This window comes from Gallinula chloropus, assembly GCF_964237585.1.
Source record: "Gallinula chloropus genome assembly, chromosome: 26".
In the NCBI taxonomy this organism is placed as follows: Eukaryota; Metazoa; Chordata; class Aves; order Gruiformes; family Rallidae; genus Gallinula; species Gallinula chloropus.
Window position 1 is genome coordinate 2,215,863 of NC_140111.1, and position 16,816 is coordinate 2,232,678.

General features: G+C 60.2%; 1 protein-coding gene across 1 annotated transcript in view; it reads right to left on the minus strand.

Moving 5' to 3' along the window:
• SRCIN1 (SRC kinase signaling inhibitor 1) overlaps positions 1-16,816 on the minus strand; it is a gene marked incomplete at both ends in the record, with an annotated part of 44,435 nt that overhangs the window by 12,768 nt on the left and 14,851 nt on the right. Inside the window, 7 exons of the mRNA XM_084275303.1 lie at positions 250-293; positions 473-565; positions 935-1,764; positions 2,229-2,322; positions 2,512-2,710; positions 2,983-3,175; positions 16,486-16,509. Coding sequence (XP_084131429.1) covers positions 250-293; positions 473-565; positions 935-1,764; positions 2,229-2,322; positions 2,512-2,710; positions 2,983-3,175; positions 16,486-16,509 — 1,477 coding nt within the window. The remainder of the gene's footprint in view (positions 1-249; positions 294-472; positions 566-934; positions 1,765-2,228; positions 2,323-2,511; positions 2,711-2,982; positions 3,176-16,485; positions 16,510-16,816) is intronic.

Here is a 16,816-nt window from a genome sequence, read left to right on the forward strand (position 1 = left end):
CCCACTGTGTGCCCCGGTGTGGCAGCTCTGGGTGGTCTACAGACTCCCCTCACCCACTGGTTCCAAGGAGAAGCCACTCTGCAGCAGCTCCTTAGTGGAATGGGGCGGGGGGGGGTCCAGCCGGTTACTAACATGGGGTGAGGGCTGCAGAGCTCCTGCTCCTGCACCCACCCTGGGACTCCTAAGAGATGTGGGCAGAAGTGGGGGGTGGGTGCCTGTAGGGTGGGGGTCTGGCTCTCCATCACTTACACGCTGATGGGGGGGTCCCACCATTGGTGGCTTCTGTCTTCTCGCTGCAGGGAAAGGGAGAAGAATGAGGTCGGACCCAGCACCTCCATCCAGACTGGTGGTCCCCAGGAGGGGGCCAGGAGCTCCCAGCCTCAGCAGCAAACAGCCCCACCAGTGGCATCCCCCTCCCCACAGCAGATCCCCCCATGTCTGTGTGTCCCCCTCTCCCCCCCCAGCTCCTCACCTGGGGGTCTCGGCCTCGGAGCCGCGGAGCAGCGCGCTTTGCACCAGCCCCGTCAGGCTGGCGATCTGCTTCTCCATCGCCTCCATCCGCTCCCTGCCAGGGGAAGGGCTGAGTGAGGACCTGGCTCCAGCTCTGCCCACACCCTCAGCCAGGCCCTGGTTCCTCCCACACCCACCCACTGTGTGCACATCCAGGGAGGGACATCAGGGTGACAGCAGCGCTGGGGTCACCAGCTCCTTCGTTCCCTCTCTCTTCATGCTTCCAGCGACCCCCAGTCGCTCCCCTCAGCCCTGGTGCTTCCAGACCCATCCTGGTGCCTCTGCCACACCTTTGTCTTCCTCCACCCTCCCTCCACCCTCCCTCCACCCTTCCTCTACCTCCCCAGCCATGCTAATAGAAACCACCCCAGCAGCAACAGCTCCTCTCCATGGGGAACAGGGGGTCTCACGCACCCCATCTCACCTGGTTTCCGTGTCCTTGGCTGGTCCAGGGGAGCTGAACCCCGAGAGTGGGCGATCGCTGGGACCGGGAAACAGCTCCGGGGGGCCGGAGGAGCTGGGGTTACGTGGCTTGTTGACGGGGCTTTCCATGAAGACAGAGGAGCAGGAGTCCTTGCGGAAGGACTGACGGACGGGCGAGGAGCGGCTGGGGGGTCCCGAGTAGGGGCTGTGCGGGCTCTGCCCTGGCTGCACGTCCACCAGCCGGCCATCAGCCATCTTCTGTGGGGAGGAGGGGGGCATGCGGAACCCCAAGCCCGGCCCATACGTGTCGCTGTAGATGGGTGCGTTGGGCTTGTAGAGGCTGTCCTCCAGCTCCGTCTGCAGCGCGGCCGCCGAGTAGGTGCTGAGGGAGCGAACCGAGCCCCGCTTGTACAGCCCCCCCGAGTAGCCAAAAGGGTCCCCCATGCCCGCCAGGGACTGGGTGGAGGTGATGCTGAGCCGGCCCTCGTGCACCATGCCGTAGGGATCGGCGTAAAGCCCCTCGTTCTTCACCAGCACCACGTTCTTCCCGGCCAGGTCCTCATCCGGCTTCACATCCCGGCGTTCCAGGATGGCGCTGGGGCTGGGTGAGACCCCCTGGGCAGGAGGCAGGTTGGAGAGACGCTCGCCGTGATGGACGGGGCTGCCGGCGTAGGAGGGCGGGCGGCCCCCGCTGTAGGACATGCGGGAGCGGGATGGGGAGGAGGACTGGAGCACCGGCGGAGGGGAGCTGGAGGCCAGGTGGGATGCCGGGGACATGTTGTTCAGCCGGCGGGTGGGAGAGGACTCCCTGGAGGTGTAGACCATCTCCCTCTGCAGAAAGGGGCAGGGGCATCAGCACCGGGTCCCTGCGGGCTGGACCCTGCCCTTGCTCTGGGACCCTCCCAGCACCCAGACCTGCGGCTCCCGCGCCGTCACCTGGCCTTGGCCAACGGCAGCTCCCTCCTTCCCATCCAGAAGTGGGATGATTTATCCTGATGAATCCCCTAATTATCTAGTTTATTACCCTGCTGTCAGGCCCCAAACATCCATTCTCATAAAGTAACACTTAACAACGGGCAAGACGAATTGCAGTCATTACTTCTTCCACAAACACACGCCGTTCCCCTTCCCATCCCCCTTACCCTTTCCATCCCTGTTCCCCTTCCCATCCCCATTTCCCTTCCCGTTGCTCTTCCCATCCCCGTTGCTTTCTGTCTTTACTGGTCCCAGCCCCCCCAGGTGCGCACACACTGTAGGTTCCCCCCCTCCTCCCCGCCAACACCATCCCCTCTTACCCTCAGGTCGCCGTTGGTGATGTGGGAGGCTGGGAACGAGGCATAGAGGGGCTCTTTCCGATAGATTTTGATGATGCTTCGGTCCTGGATGTCACTGAAAGGAGATGCGGGGCAGTGAGCATCCCCAGCAGGCATCCCCTGAACCCCCCAGCCACCCGACTGCACCCACCCCCCCACCCTTCAGCTCTCATCCCACCCATTTCCTCATTTGTGGCCCCCTTAAATAAAGGGAAAAACAACCTGTGGTGGATTTCTGAGCATCTACCACCCACCCCATCCTCACCGGACGTCCTCCAGCTCGTAGAAGACGTTGCGGGACTCATCCTTGATGAGGATGGCCGTGTTGGGAGACTTCAGCATCCCCATGGTCAGCTTCTGGGGGAACATGTGGACGATGAGGGCGTGCAGGGTGTCCATGCTGCTGATCTCGTGGGTGATGTGGACGCGCCTCGTCTCGTCCCCGAACTGCAGGAAAAGGACCCCTGGAAGCAGAGGGAGCAGGAAGAGGGTGAGGTGTGCCCTATGCCCCTCCTCCATGTGATCCTAAAGACGTGCTGAGGCCACAGCTTTGCCCTGCTTGGGGACCTCCCCACCACCCACCCTCACCCTGGAGCACCGAGGCTGAAGGCATCTTAGTCCACCTCAGCCCCCCTGCCACGCAGCACCTCCCGCTCCTCCCAGGGTTATTTGGGGAGGTACAAACCCATCTCCCACCCAGAGCCCATCCCGGTGGGATGCTGAGCCCTGAGGATACCTGGAGATCGCAGCTTGGTCTGGCTGGTGGAGCGGGACAGGGGCAGGCTCTGCCGGAAGCGGTTCATCCTGTTGAAGCCCAGGGGAAGCTCCGCTTCCGACATGGTTTCCAGGGACTCGGCCGAGGCGAAGGAGAGTTTGGCTTGATCGGCCAAGCCAGGCTGGGAGCCCTGGGAGTGTCGGGAGCTCCTGGTCTGGAAGGGGAGAGGGAAGAGGTCAGCAGAGAGCTGCGATGGGTACCCCAAGCCCTGTCTGCTTCTCTGGATGTGGCAGTGTGCTGCTCCCACTATTTATCCGGAGCCTGGTGCAGGATGGGGCGGTTCAGCTGGGCCTGAGTCCCAGATCCCAGCCTGATCCCCACACTGCAGTCCAGACCTGACACCAGCTCGAAGCTGGGTGTCCATGCTGCTGATCTCCTGGGTGATGTGGATGCGCCTCACCCCATCCCCAGGGGGCAGGACCACCTCCCATCCTAAGCACCTGCGACCACTGAGCATCCCCTTCTCTCTCTCACAATCACTCACGTTTCCCACTTCAGGCTCCCAGCGCTCTGCATCCCAAAAACCTCCCAGTGCCCTTCCAGGCACCTCCCAAGCTCCTCCCCACCCCCACACCATCACCCCTCTGGAAATAAACCCCAGCCCTAGCTGGCTGGCTGGTGAGAGAGCCGGAGCTCGCCTGCGAGCACCGGAATAACCTTAGCAATTACAGGAGGTTACACATCCATTACACCAATGAACCAGCTCCTGGGAAACATAAATGCCTGGCTTATTCTGGAAGCAAAGCAGCAGCGCTGAGGTTTATGGCTGCCTGAGCCAGGGGAACGTGATGGCTTCAGGTTTATAGCCGTGAAGATTTAATACACCAGGAGTCTGATCTCACAGCCATCCCCTGTGCGAGAGTACACCTCACAGGCACCCAGCCAGGGGGTTCTCCTGCCCCAGGTACTCCTTGCCTGGCAGCAGAGTGAGGGGTGCCCATCTGTGCCCCAAAATACAAGGCTGGGTTTCTGCAGCCCTGTGTTTAACGTTGGGAAATCAAAGAGAAGGAGAACAAACAGCTCCTGGGGTGGGGGAAAGGCAGCACGGGAGGGACACAGCTCTGGTTTGAAGAGTGAAAGGAGAAAAAAAATCACTAGGAAATGATAACAGCCACCACCATCATCCTTTAAATTAGACATTAATTGGAGGATTTAATTAATCTGGTGGGGTGGGGGTTTTCTAGGGCTTGGAATGTTCTTGCTGTAGCTGATTGCTGCGACATCGGCGGCTTCGTGGGGTTGGTGTCGGAGCACAGAGGCTGCTGGCAGTGTGGGTGCTCCGAGCCTGACATCAGGGGCTGGACCAGACCTGGGCTGGCACAGCCACCAGCCCCATCCCCAGCCATGGGGCACAGGAGGTGATGGGGAGACCCCCATCACAGAATCACAGCATCACAAGGTTGGAAGAGACCTTAGAGGATCCTCAAGTCCAACCATTCCCATCCTACGCTAAACCAGATCCCTGAGCACCTCATCGACCCTTTTCACCCACGTTCACATCATGCAGGATTTCAGGCTGTAGCTGGGTTTGGGGGATCCCTGTCCATCCACAGCCCCAGGAAACCTGGAGGGTTGGTGCCCCCCCATCGCTGGCTGGCTTGCTCTGGGTTTGCTGTGCTGTGCACCCCTGGATCCTGAGCCAGGATGGGTCCTTGGCCAGGAGCAAGCAGCCAGAACGTGACCCACGTGTCCAGGACGTGACCCACGCTGCCAGGGCTGCCCTGCAGCCTGGCTGTGCCCTCTGGCAGCCCCATCCCCTCTGCACCTGCCCCTGGTTCATGCCAGTCTGCCCTGTCTCCATCTGTCTGTCCATCCACCCCTCTGTCCATCCCTCTCTGCTGCCCACTCCCAAACCAGACCCCACCTCCAGGCTGGACTTTAAGAGCCATCGAGCTTTGGCTGGAGGTGACAAGAGGTGCCTGGCTCACACTCCACCCCCAGGACATGGTTTGCCTGGGGAAAAGAATCACAAGAAACAATCGATTTAGCCAAGGGGGGTGGGGGGGAAGGGGGGGGATTGCTGCCTCCCCCTCCCCATGGCACAACAGGACAGCAGAGGCCGTGTTGCCATGTGGCATCCTTGTTGCTAAGGCTGTAGCAGGGTGCATGTGGCTCAGCACTACACCCTGCTGTGGTCCCCACACCCCCATAGCACAGCCCCCCAAGGCATCAGGGCCCAAACATCACTGCATTCCAACACACTGGGGTCCCCACAGCACCCCAATACATCAGGGGCCCCCATGGCCCCATAGCACAGCACCCCAAGACATTGGGGTCCCCACAGCCCCATAGCACAGCTCCCCAACACATCAGGATGCCCACAGCCCCACAGCACAGCATCCCAAGGCATCAGGGTGCCCACAGCACAGCACAGCACCCCACCATGGCAGAGCCCCCACAGCACCCCAGCACACTCCCCTCCCACACCCCAGCCTGTGTGGTGGAACAAGAAGCACTGCCCCACTCCAGGTGATCCCAGTCCCCTCTTATCTTCTGCCTTTGCTCAGGGTTACAGCTGACCCCAGGTAATTAAGCTCATCTGATGGAGCTAATTATGGCATCAGGCAAAGAAAAAAAAAAGAGGGGGAAAGCTGAAGATGGAAGTGAACAGGCTTTTAGCCCAGAAGGGACCGTTCTGGCCTGATGCTCAGCCCAGCGTGCTCAGGGATCGGCTCTCCCACCCCAGGCAGGGACCCAGCAGCCCCACAAAGCCCCCATGGCACAAGTGTGAGAGCACAGCACCCCCTCCCCAGCACCCTGTGCTGCTCAGCACCTCCACGGGCACAGGACCAGCCCCCTGTCACTGGGCACAGGGCACCTGCCTGCCCCAGGCTGGGTGGGATGCTGGAGAAATGGAGAGGGCAGAGGTGCAAGGGGGTGACCCCAAGTGCTATTTGAGGGGTTGTCTGCCCATTTTGGCTGCTCTGGCTTTGCCAGGGGTTGCAGCAGGGAGCAGAGATGCTCAGCGAGGGGGAGGGTGTGGTGGCTGCTCTGTCCTTGGCCTCCAGCAGACCCTTAATGAGCCAACTAAGAGGGAATTGTTTTTTATTGCTCTGCTTCACTAATGACTTACTCTGCTCTAAGATAACACACTAACTGACAACTCAGCCCCCACACATCCTGCCTCCCGCCCCTGGCACCGGCTGGTGCCGACGTGGCCCGACAGCCCCCACGGTGGCTCTGCTCCCCCCCCCCCCCAACCTCCCCCAGACCCATTTACAAGGCTCACAGCCCACCCAGAGTTGACAGGACCCAATTTGGAGTAGAACAGGCTCTAAAATGGGTGCCCAGATCCCTGTGCCACTGGAGATGCTCTGGGGGGGGGTATAGGGGGGGGTACTAAATCCTGCCTTGCTGTCCGTACCAGCATCTCCAGTGACAGGATGGGTGTGCCCCCTGCTGCTCCAGAAGAGGGGGAGATGTGGGGGCTGCCCTGGTCCTGGGGACACACAAGTCCCCAGCTCCCTGGGATGCTGCTGAGATCTCTGCTCGGAGTGTGTGGGCTGAGCTTTCCATCCCATGTGGGGAGAAAACAAACATCAAACCTTTGGCACCGTCTGGCCCAGACTGCATCCCACACAGGACAAGGAGGAGCCATCCACAGCCAGTCCTGACCCCAAAATCCTCCTGCCTGGGGAGCACCTGCCATCCCAAAGGGCTCATCAAAGCCCCCCAGCCCCACCACAGCAAGGATCAACGCCAGCACCCACATACCCACCCAGAGCATCGCTCTGCACGCAGCCAGTGGCTGTCACACTGGAGCCCACCCCCTGCAGCTCCCAGCTAGGATCTAGGGATGCATCCCAGCAGCTCAGCAGCGCTTTGCAAGGAGGTGACCAAACCCCACCCTGGACCTTCAGCCTGGGAGCAAAGGTCTTTTGCCCCCTGGTTCTCAGTTATGTCCCCTCCCTGCCCCGAGGGGCAATGTAACCCAAGATCAGACCCCCACACAGAGCACTGGCTCTCCTGCAGCTTCAGAAGAACCAAAAATCCACTGTGGCCACCAAGAACTTTCCCTGTGGCCTCTGAAACCCACTCACAGTGACAGTGAGGGGCTGGAGGGGAGGAGGGGTGTGGGGGACACGGTTCTCCCGCCCGCTGTCCCTGAGCTGCAGCGATGCCACGCTGGGCGATGACCCATTTCTTGCTGAAACAGTGTCACACAGAGCAGGGAACAGTGTCACAGAGCAGGGAACAGTGTCACAGAGCAGGGTTCAACGGCACTGGGCTGGTTTCTGCCACAGCATCGTGTGCTGGGACCCATCGGGGCAGCCGGGCTCAGGGGCAGCAGCAGCAGCATCTCCCCCCGACCCCCTGGTCCTGGTGCCTGCCCCACACCGTGGCTCAGAGTGTGGGAGGTTCATGGGCAGGGTGAGAAGGGAAGGGAGGGTGGAACAGTGCAGCTGCCCAAGAGCAAAACAAAAGCTGCCCAAGGCCATGGGACAGCAGCCCGGGAGCTCCAGCCGCAGCTGGATCTGTGGGTGGGAAAAGCTTGAGCAGCTTGTTTTTGGGGAAGGCAGAGCTGTGATGGTGGGGTGATGGGCACCAGGGGCAGGGAGGTGATGGGCACCAAGATTGGGGTGGTAATGGGCACCAAGATTAGGGCAGTGATGGGGACCAGGGTCTGGGTGGTGATTGGCACCCTGGGTCAGGGCGGTGATGGGTACCAGTGTCAGGGTGGTGATGGGCACTGGGGTCAGGGTGGTGATGGGCACTGGGCTCAGGGCAACTGCAGCCTGCCCTGAGGAGGAAACCTGCTTGCTGTATCCAGGGAGTGGTTTAAAGCTCCCAGAACCTCCTGTGTGCTAGAGCAGAGAAAATCTCGCTGGTGCAGCAGCCTCAGCAAAGCCTTCCCACCCCAGGAGTGCACCATGGGTGCTGTTGTGCTGGTTCTCCCAGGGAAAACCCACTCACAAAGCACCCAGCTCCCCTGCGGGCCCCTCCTGGGGAAGGCAGCAGGAACTCCCCCCCACACACACAGCATGCTGGGGGGTACAGGAGCATCCCCAGCCCCTCCACGCCTCCCTCTGAGCCTTATATAAAAGAGGTGGGACAGGGAACAGGGGGAGACTTGGGGCTTTTGTCTCTTATCTCCCCAGAGCTAAAAAAAGACACAATTAAGCAATTCTTTTAGCTCCTAAAACTCCCAACAATCCCTTTACTGTCAGCACAGAGGCAGCTTCATTATATCTGCCTGGCTAGATAAGGATGCTGCTCCCATCCTTCCCCCCTCCCAGCCTTCTTGTTGCCATCCCTCCCTCCACACCCCTCTTCAGTATCCCCCCCTACCACCTAGTCGAGGTGCCAGTGGCATTTGGGAGACCCCAGGACCTGGTGGTGATGGGCAGTGCAGTTATCCCACTGGAGTAGGGGAGATGGAGAGCTGAGATGGCCAGAGGGAGGAGGGGGAGAGTTTAGGAGAGGAGTGGAGGGACCAGGGGCATGGAGGAGAGTGGCAGGAGGGGTTTGGGGGCAACAGGGCTGGCAAAGCCATTTCAGCCCCGTTTCAGACCCCCCCGTACATCACACAGAGCCTGTGGTACCCGGGGGTGTTTCAGCCCTGGGGAGAATATTATTTACTCCAAGGAGACCGGGCAGTGGAAGGGGCTCCCTGAGCACCCCATGGAGATGTGCCCAGGGCACACAGCTCCTTTTCCCTCATCTAGCCCCCAGCCCAGCTCTGCAGCCTGTCCTGGCAGAGAGCCCAACCCCTCTCCCCCCCCAAAAAACCCCATCTAGCACAGCCCAAGCACTGATACAGACCTGGACTTGCCGCTGGGAAGGAGAAGCCCTCGCCGTGCTAATGCCACAGGCAGCGCTGGACCCCGAGCTCAGCCTGTCCCCAGGACCCCAGCGTCACCAGGAGAAGGAGCCCTGGCTGTGCTGGGCAGCTGCTGCGGGGCTGGGTCCGGTGGCAGCCCCCAGACTCCCCCAGCTCACGCTCCATCCCACCCCATGGGCAGGGACGATGCTCTGGAGCAGGTTGGGGCCGGCCGGGCATCGCCCTTGCATGGGTGCCCTGCCACCCCGCCACCTTCCCAGCTCCTGCCTGTTTGGGGCTCCTCTGCCGCACCACATGATGGGGATAAAGATGAGGGCACCCTAAAACCCACTGCAGCCAGCTTGGGAAACAGCTGGCGTGGGGCTGGCGAGCCCAGCCCTGGCCAAGCAACGCGCCCAGTTATTTACCGAGCCCATAAACCCCCCGCTCCAGCCCCTGGTTGGACACTGATCTGGATTAATCCCTCATAATCCCCCCCTCTCATCGTTTAATCCAGCCTCTGACTACAGGTCCCATCTGGTGATGTGCTGAGCTCTCAGGGTGGGCGCTGGGTCTCAGCACCCATCCTAAAGGTGAGGAGACCCCGCCAGCCTCCAGCTGCGGTGCTGGGAGAGAGGAAGGGTGTTCAGGCATCACTGCTGTGAGGATGCTCGAGCTGTTGCTGAGCTGTGCAGGCGGTCACCCCCCCTGAGGGGGCTTGCTGTGGGACTGAGGGGAGCCCCAGCACCTTTCTGTGCCATCTCCTGGCACCACACCCCTTGGAGACAGCACTGGGAGGGGGCAGAGGATCCCTCACGTGGGGATGCTGCCTGATGCTTCTTGGAGCCTGGCTCTCCATCACTCCTCTCCAGCCCTGCCTGTCTCCCCTACCTACAAAAAGGAACACTAAACATTAGAATATCTACCAAAATAAACATCTCTCCCAGGCCTTCCCTGCACCCCTCCCCTCCTGCCTGTGCATCCCCACGGGGTGATGCTCGGGGTCCTGAATGCCCAGATTTCATCTGGATGGGGCAGCACAGGGACTGTGACCCCACAGCCTCTGTGGGACAGGGTGATGGTGCCAGAGGCTGCATGGGACAGTCAATATCTATGAGCTGGAGCTGAAGGGGAGCATCCCCAAAAGCCTGGCTCAGAGAGCTGCTCCCAGCCAGCACCATCCCTGGTGAAAATGGATCTCAAGAACAAAGGGATGGGAAAACACCAGCAAACATGGTTCCTTCACCCCCCTACACAGAAAAGCCTTCAAACTGACACTGTGGGTGTAACACCCATTCCCACCACTCAGGCTCAGAGGTGCTGGGGTGAAAGCCCATCACCTGCATGTCGTGCCCCCACTCCAGGCCCCAGTAATGACTGGAGGGGCTCGAGGGTGGGAGGAGGGCTGGAGACACCCCAGCCTGCCCAGAGCACCCTGCCAGCAGCCTTGTCACCCGAAGCAGCTCTGACCCCTCTCCAAACAAACTGACTCCAGAAGAACACAGCCCTCTCCGTTCATTCATTTCCATTCATTCATTCATTCCTAACGAGCTCTGCTCATCTTTAATTATTGATGCTCCTAGAGAGTGAGTCAGCGAAGAGCCGCCCGTCTGTTTTGTAAGAGGAGCCAGGTAACAGGACACTGCCCCAGCAGACGGTTCCTTGCCTCAAGTTTGGCTGCAAATCCCTCCTGGGAGCATCCCTGACTGGGATGCAGCAGCCCTGACCAAGACACAGCATCCCACACTGGGACACAACATCCATCCCCAGCTGGGATGCAGCAACACCAACCGGGATGCAGCACCCCACACCAGGACGCATCCATCCCCAACCAGGAGACCGCAATCCCAACTGGGATGCAGCATCCATCCCCAACTGGTACACAGCAACACCAACCAAGATGCAGCATCCCACACCAGGACGTAGTATCCCACACCAGGATGCAGCATCCATCCCCAACCAAGACACAGCAATCCCAACTGGGACGCAGCAATCCCAACTGGGGTGCAGCAATCCCAACTGGGACGCAGCACCCATGACCAGGATGCAGCATCCATCCCCAAACAGGACGCAGCAACCCCTGACTGGGATGCAGCAACCCTGGTGCCTGGGCATCCCCTCACTGCTCCCCCCAGCCTGGGCATCAGACAGAGCATCCCAGCTGTCCCAGTACCGCATGCAGGGGCTGTGGCATCACCCTCCTCCTGTACATCCCAGCTGGGGCTACAGCACCAAAGGTGGAAGTAGGAAGAGGCCCAGGGTGATCTGACCATGCTACAAAGGGATATACACAAGTGTTCCCCACCCAAGGGGGCTGTGGACCCTCCATCCCCCTCCACAGCCCCCCCCACACCCCTCTCAGCCTGCTGGGTCTCAGCACCGAATTAAAAGCGTCCCGCTCCCGGCAGCAATAATTCACCCAGCATCTAATGCTCAACATTTTGTCAGGATTATCCCGATTAACCCAGAATTAATCCTGATCTCAATGTTAACAGGATTAGCGTTCAAATCGGATTAGGGTTTTTTTTTTTAAACCAGACCCCTTGACTAAAGCAAGGGGCCTTCCCCTCCAGATGTGCCCAGCCTGCTACCGGCAGCCAGATGTGAGCAGGAGCCAGGCAAGAGCTTGCTACCCTGTGATGGGCCCCATGCACAGCCCAGAAGGGGGTGTGTCCCCCCATGACAAACATCTGCAGGACACCAGCATCCATCCTGCCTGCCCTGCGACGCCCACAAGCTGCCCAACCCTCAGAAAGTGATGAGCAGGAGCCTGATGCTTGGATGTTGTTTCTCCAAGCAGAAAACACCCTTTTGCCCTCAGTCACAGCCTGGATGGTTCCACGGGGTGTGGGGATGACACAGGTGGCTGCTTGCCCACCCCCCCTGCACACCTCTGCAATTTTTTTCCCCCCTTCCTGCTGGCACCAACATCCTCCCGCCTTCCTTCGCCTGCCTGATGAATATTTAAAAGCCTGGATCCTCTGCAGCCTCATGAATATTGACAGCAGCTGGTTGCCTGCCATGGTGGCAGTCCCCTCTCTGTCCCTCTCTGGGCACGGGCAGTGAGGGTGGCAGCACGTGCCCGGTAAGCAGGATGCTCTCACTGAAGGCAGCTCCAAGGGCTGTCCTTGCCACACCACACCATCCTGTCCTGCTGAGGACTCTGCGTTCAGCCCCCAAAACACCCGGTTCCTACCCAAAAGCACAGGGGTGGAAGAGCCTCCACCCAGCAGTGCTGGGGTAGCAGGAGGTCCTGGTGTCCAGGAGGCTGGAGCTGGGACCAGCCCGGGGGAGAGGATGTGCTGTGCCCACTCATCCTCATCTCCCAGCGCTGGTGTGACCTTGGATCCCACAGGGAGGATAATCATTAACCCCCCAAGCAAAGGCAGATGTCCTTTTGTCCCTGGAGCTGGCTTCCCAGTGCCTCACCCAGGCGTGTCCAACCTGGCATCCCTGGGGAGAGGAGCATCCCTGCCACAACACCCTGGACAAATGGGGTGTGTGGGGGAACACAACCCAGCACCTCCCCTGAAGCAGAAATGATCCCAGAGGGTGGATTACGGAGAGGAAACTGGTGGGCTGTAGTTTTGGGGATGGGGGTGCCTGTCCCCCCTCCATCCCAGCCATCCCCTCCCTCTCTGGGGCTGAGCAGCGGCCGCATTCATCCCCTGCTCCCGGCGATGCCGCCGCCTCGTGTGACAGCATCTTCCAAAAATAAGCAAATTACCGCATCCTTCGGGGCCGCCGGCGGGTGGGAAGCAAAGCTGAGCGTGAGAACACAACGGGGAGGGGATGGGGAAGGGGGGAAAGAAGGAACAAGCCCTTCCTGGGGGTCACAGGGCTGCAGCCACGGAGGAAGGGAGGGAAGGCAGCCAGCATGGGCTGCAAACCAGCAGGGACGCTCGGGTTGGCAGCGCTGGCGATGGGGATGCCGCGGTGACAGGTGACAGGGCTCTCAGCGCTCTGGCATTTGAGGCATGATTTGCTTTAACAGCTGTACGGGGGGTGGCCGGGCTCTGCCTGACATGTGTGGGGGAAAAAGGCTCCGAGGAGCAGGTTTGGAGCCCAACCCCAACCAAACAGCTTCAGCAGCAACAGCTGTAGGGAACTTGAGCCCCAAATGTGGGACACCCCCCCACCAGGCGCTGCTGCGGGTCCTGCTGAGGCACTCGCCCTGGGTACCCTCAGGCAAATCACTTAGTTCCACGGTGCCTCAGTTTCCCCAATCCCTACACTAAGGATGCTCTTTTCATCCCTGCTGCGATGATAAAACAGCGCCAATGCCCAGGGTTAATGGACACCCAAGCACCCAAAGAGCCTGGGAGAGGTCTGAAAAGCAGCGAACACCCCAAGAACAAGAAGGAGGTTGCAGCTCTGCAGCTGCTCCCCTGGGTCCAGCCCATCGCTCTCCTCCCACAGGCGATAAAATGCCGGGGTCTGTGAGGAGTGCGGCGGATGCCAAGGCCAGGGGGAGGGCACGGGAGGGGGAGGCAGGATTACGGGAGCTAAGCTCAGCTCCTGCAAGTAAACACTGCGGCCTGGCCTGGGCAGAGCCTGGCGTCCGAGGGAGGTGGAAATGGCTTCCCGCTGACGAGACCAGCATCCCTGGTGAGGCCTGTGGCCTGGCCTGGCCAAGCCGCCGCAGGCCGAAAGCCTGACTGAGGCCTCGGCTGGAGCAGGGGCTGTGCTGTCACTGTGCGACGTGGGGACACAGCCCCAGACACTTGTTCTAAGCACAAACGTGTCCCATCCTACGTGTGTGCCCCCCTCCCTTTCCTCCCTTCCTCATCCCAGCCGTTTCTTCCCCCGCCAGCTCCTGCGTCGGTCCCTTTGATGTTCCTTTAAAGCCCTGGCACCAAAGCAGCTCGGGGAGCTCTGCCTTTGGTCCTTCCCATTCCTCCCCCAGCCCACTCGCCCCAGCGAGGAGCCAGCCCACCCCCTGCCTTAGTGCAGCAGCAGGGTGCCCCCAGCCCTCACCCCCCCCCCCGCCCTTCACAGGTCTCTGCGGTGAAGCCCCCTCCCTGCTGCATCCCTGAAAAGGGATTTTTTTCTCCCCCCACCAGTCAGGCCCAGGGATGTGTGGCCCTGGAGCCCCTGTGCCCCACAGAGATGCTCCTGCCCAGGAGAGGCTGACACCCAGAATGTGCTTTGAGCACCCCCAAATCGGAGGGGCGGTGGCAGTGAGCCAGGATGTGGTTTCAGTGATGGATGGGGGGGTAAGGTATCAGCCCACCTGGCCAAGGGACTTGGGCACTGGCAGCAGCAGGACAACAGCCACCACCCAGCAGCAGGATGGGTGCGAGCAGGGAGGGACATTCCCACTCTACAGAAATCCTGGGGACACGCCAGGGCAGGACAAGGACCAGGACCGAGGGGACACAGAGGGTGAGATGGCTGAGGACAGCGTGGTCTCCCTGACCCCTCCACCACAGCGATGGAACTGCCATCCACATCCACGAGCATCCGCTCATCGCCAACGCCACGGCCAGCAAACACAGCAATGCAAGGCCCCCCTTCCCCCAAAGCCCACGCCTAGAGAGCCCCAAATCACAGCCAGCACCCACTCCCCCCACCCCATCCCTAGTCAGGTGAGGAACGCCAGGGCAGGAGGAGAGCGGGTCCTGGGGCACGCTGCATCCCTGGGAGTTTGGCATGGCCCTTCCCACCCTCTGATCTCCCCAGCCCACATCAGCCAGGGCTCTGGCTTTTTTGGCAGAGGGACAGAGAAGGGCTGGGTCTGTGCATTCCCCCCACCCCCTAGCAGTGGGGGGCAGCTAGACACAGGCTGGGAACCTAAGGATTCTTATTTTGGGGACAGAGCAGGGGTGGGAAAGGCAGCGTTCCCAGCTGAAGGCCAAGCCCGCAGCTACAGAAGACCCCAGGGGACACAGGTGGCTGTGGGGGCTGCAAGGAACCCCCCTGCACCTGCTTGCAGGGATCACCCCTCCACAGGGCTCCCCCCACGACAAGCCATCCCCAGCTGCCTCTGGCTCATGCAGCGGGGTCGGGCAGCTGGGGACCTGCCTCAGTGGGGAAGCAGGGGGTGATTTAACCCATAACACATTTTTCCCCATGGGATCAGCCAGGGATGATGCTCCAGCAGCAACACAAAGTATTTCCAGGCTCGGGTGGAAAAACAGAGTTGAGAGGAATCTGAACATCCCCTCTGTGGCTGCTGCTGGGGAGCAATGGACCCCTAAAGTTCACCCCTATCTTATTGCTTACAAAAAACAAGGGGGAAAATGAAAATTAATGAGGGTTTTGTGCCTTCCCCCACTCCCAGTCCCAGGAATGTCCTGGAGGACACGTGGCCAGTGAGAACTCAGACAGCTGAAAATTCGGGGGAGCTGCTGCTCACACACATTTCACGCCACAAGTGCTTCAAGAACGGACACTCGGAACCAGCCGGGCATCCTGCGTGTCCCACAGCTCCTCCACTCCCCTCTGCCAACCAAGGAACGTGCCTGTTTCTTCCACAGGAAGAGCAAATTCACCAGGGATAACACGCCAAGGTCATCCAGCAACACGCCTGACCTTGAAGTGTTGCCACAGCATCCCTGGGCGAGGAGGAGGAGGAGGGAGGGAGGAAGGGGAGCCGCGGTGACATGCGTACTTCAACCTGCCAGACAATAGGGCAACTGTTTGCGAGGTGCTGGCAGGGATCCCCGGGCAGGCAGAGACCTTGGGCGCTGCCAGGAGACTCCTGCCAGGGTCCCCTTTGTGTAGGCTGGGAAAGGTGGGGTCAGGCACAAAGATCCCGATGCAACGAAGCAAAGGGGGAATTCTTACAAACCTCCGGATGAGCCTACCGGTGCCGGCACCGTTCCACCCCGGAGCAGAGGGTGGAGGCAGAGATGCAATGGCTGACACAGGACAGGGATGCCCCTTCCCCTCCCGCAGGGTCCAACACCATCAGCTGGATAAATAACTCCACTGGCTGGTCTAGAGGTCCCTCAACATGCCCAACGCAAGCTGGGGTCTGGGGTGGCTTTTGTGTTGGGGAGATGGTTGCTGGTCCCCCACCAACCCCACCTCTGGCAAGCACAGATTTAGGGAGCAGCACACCAGCACCCCCATCCTGAGACACACACACACCCCTCCAAGCTCGCCTCTTGCCCCAGCAGTGTGGGCTCAACCTGGGCTCTCCGGGGAACGAGGGGAGAGGGAGATGGGGATGTGGGTACGGGGCAGGAGAGCGACCAGCGCCCCACGATGGGAAGCACGGTGGGTCCTGGTGCTTGGGATGGGAGGGACAGGCTCTGCTCCCCTCCCCTGAGGATGAGGAGGCTGGAAACAGGAGTGACCCCTCTGCCTGGGATGGAGCTCCACAGGTGGGTTGTGGGGCTCAACCAGGACAGGCTCTTTTCTGCTGTTTCCCACAGAATTAGGGTCTAACCCCAGAGCAGCAGGACTAGACGCTGGGGTGCTGGGGTCTAAACAAGGGCAGGACACAGATCCACCCCTCTCAGAGAACCGCTTTGTGTGTCCTCCCCCACAGCCCAACCCAAAAGCAGAGGATGCTTCTCACGAGCTTCACCAGCCGCTGAGCTGAGAACAGGCTATTTCAGCACACACAGGACTCCTCAACAACAAACTCCCCCCACGAGCTCCCACCCCACCCCTAACACAGACACAGAGATGAGGCAAGGCTGGAAGAGAGCATGCACCTTCCAGCAGAAGCAGGAGAAATCAGAAGTACTGACCTTAAAGCTCCAGTAGTTGGGTTGCTAACGGAAAATAAAACAACAAAAGAAAAGAAAACAAAACAAAACAAAAAAACACACACAAAAAAAAATACCATTAAGATTCTGGTTTGAACTTTTGTTTTCCTTTCGAGAATCGTTGGCTTTAAACTGCAACATTAAACCTGCTCTTGCTTCTGCTTAAAGCCCCATCCCAATGGGTTCCTTAAGCTTCATGCTGCTCCGGGCTGGCAAAGGGGGGAAGCTGGATCATGCAAGCGATGGATGCTCCATGCAGCCCGATGCGTGCAAGGGAACTGAGGCAGAGTGAAGCAGGGAGTGGGATGGCAGC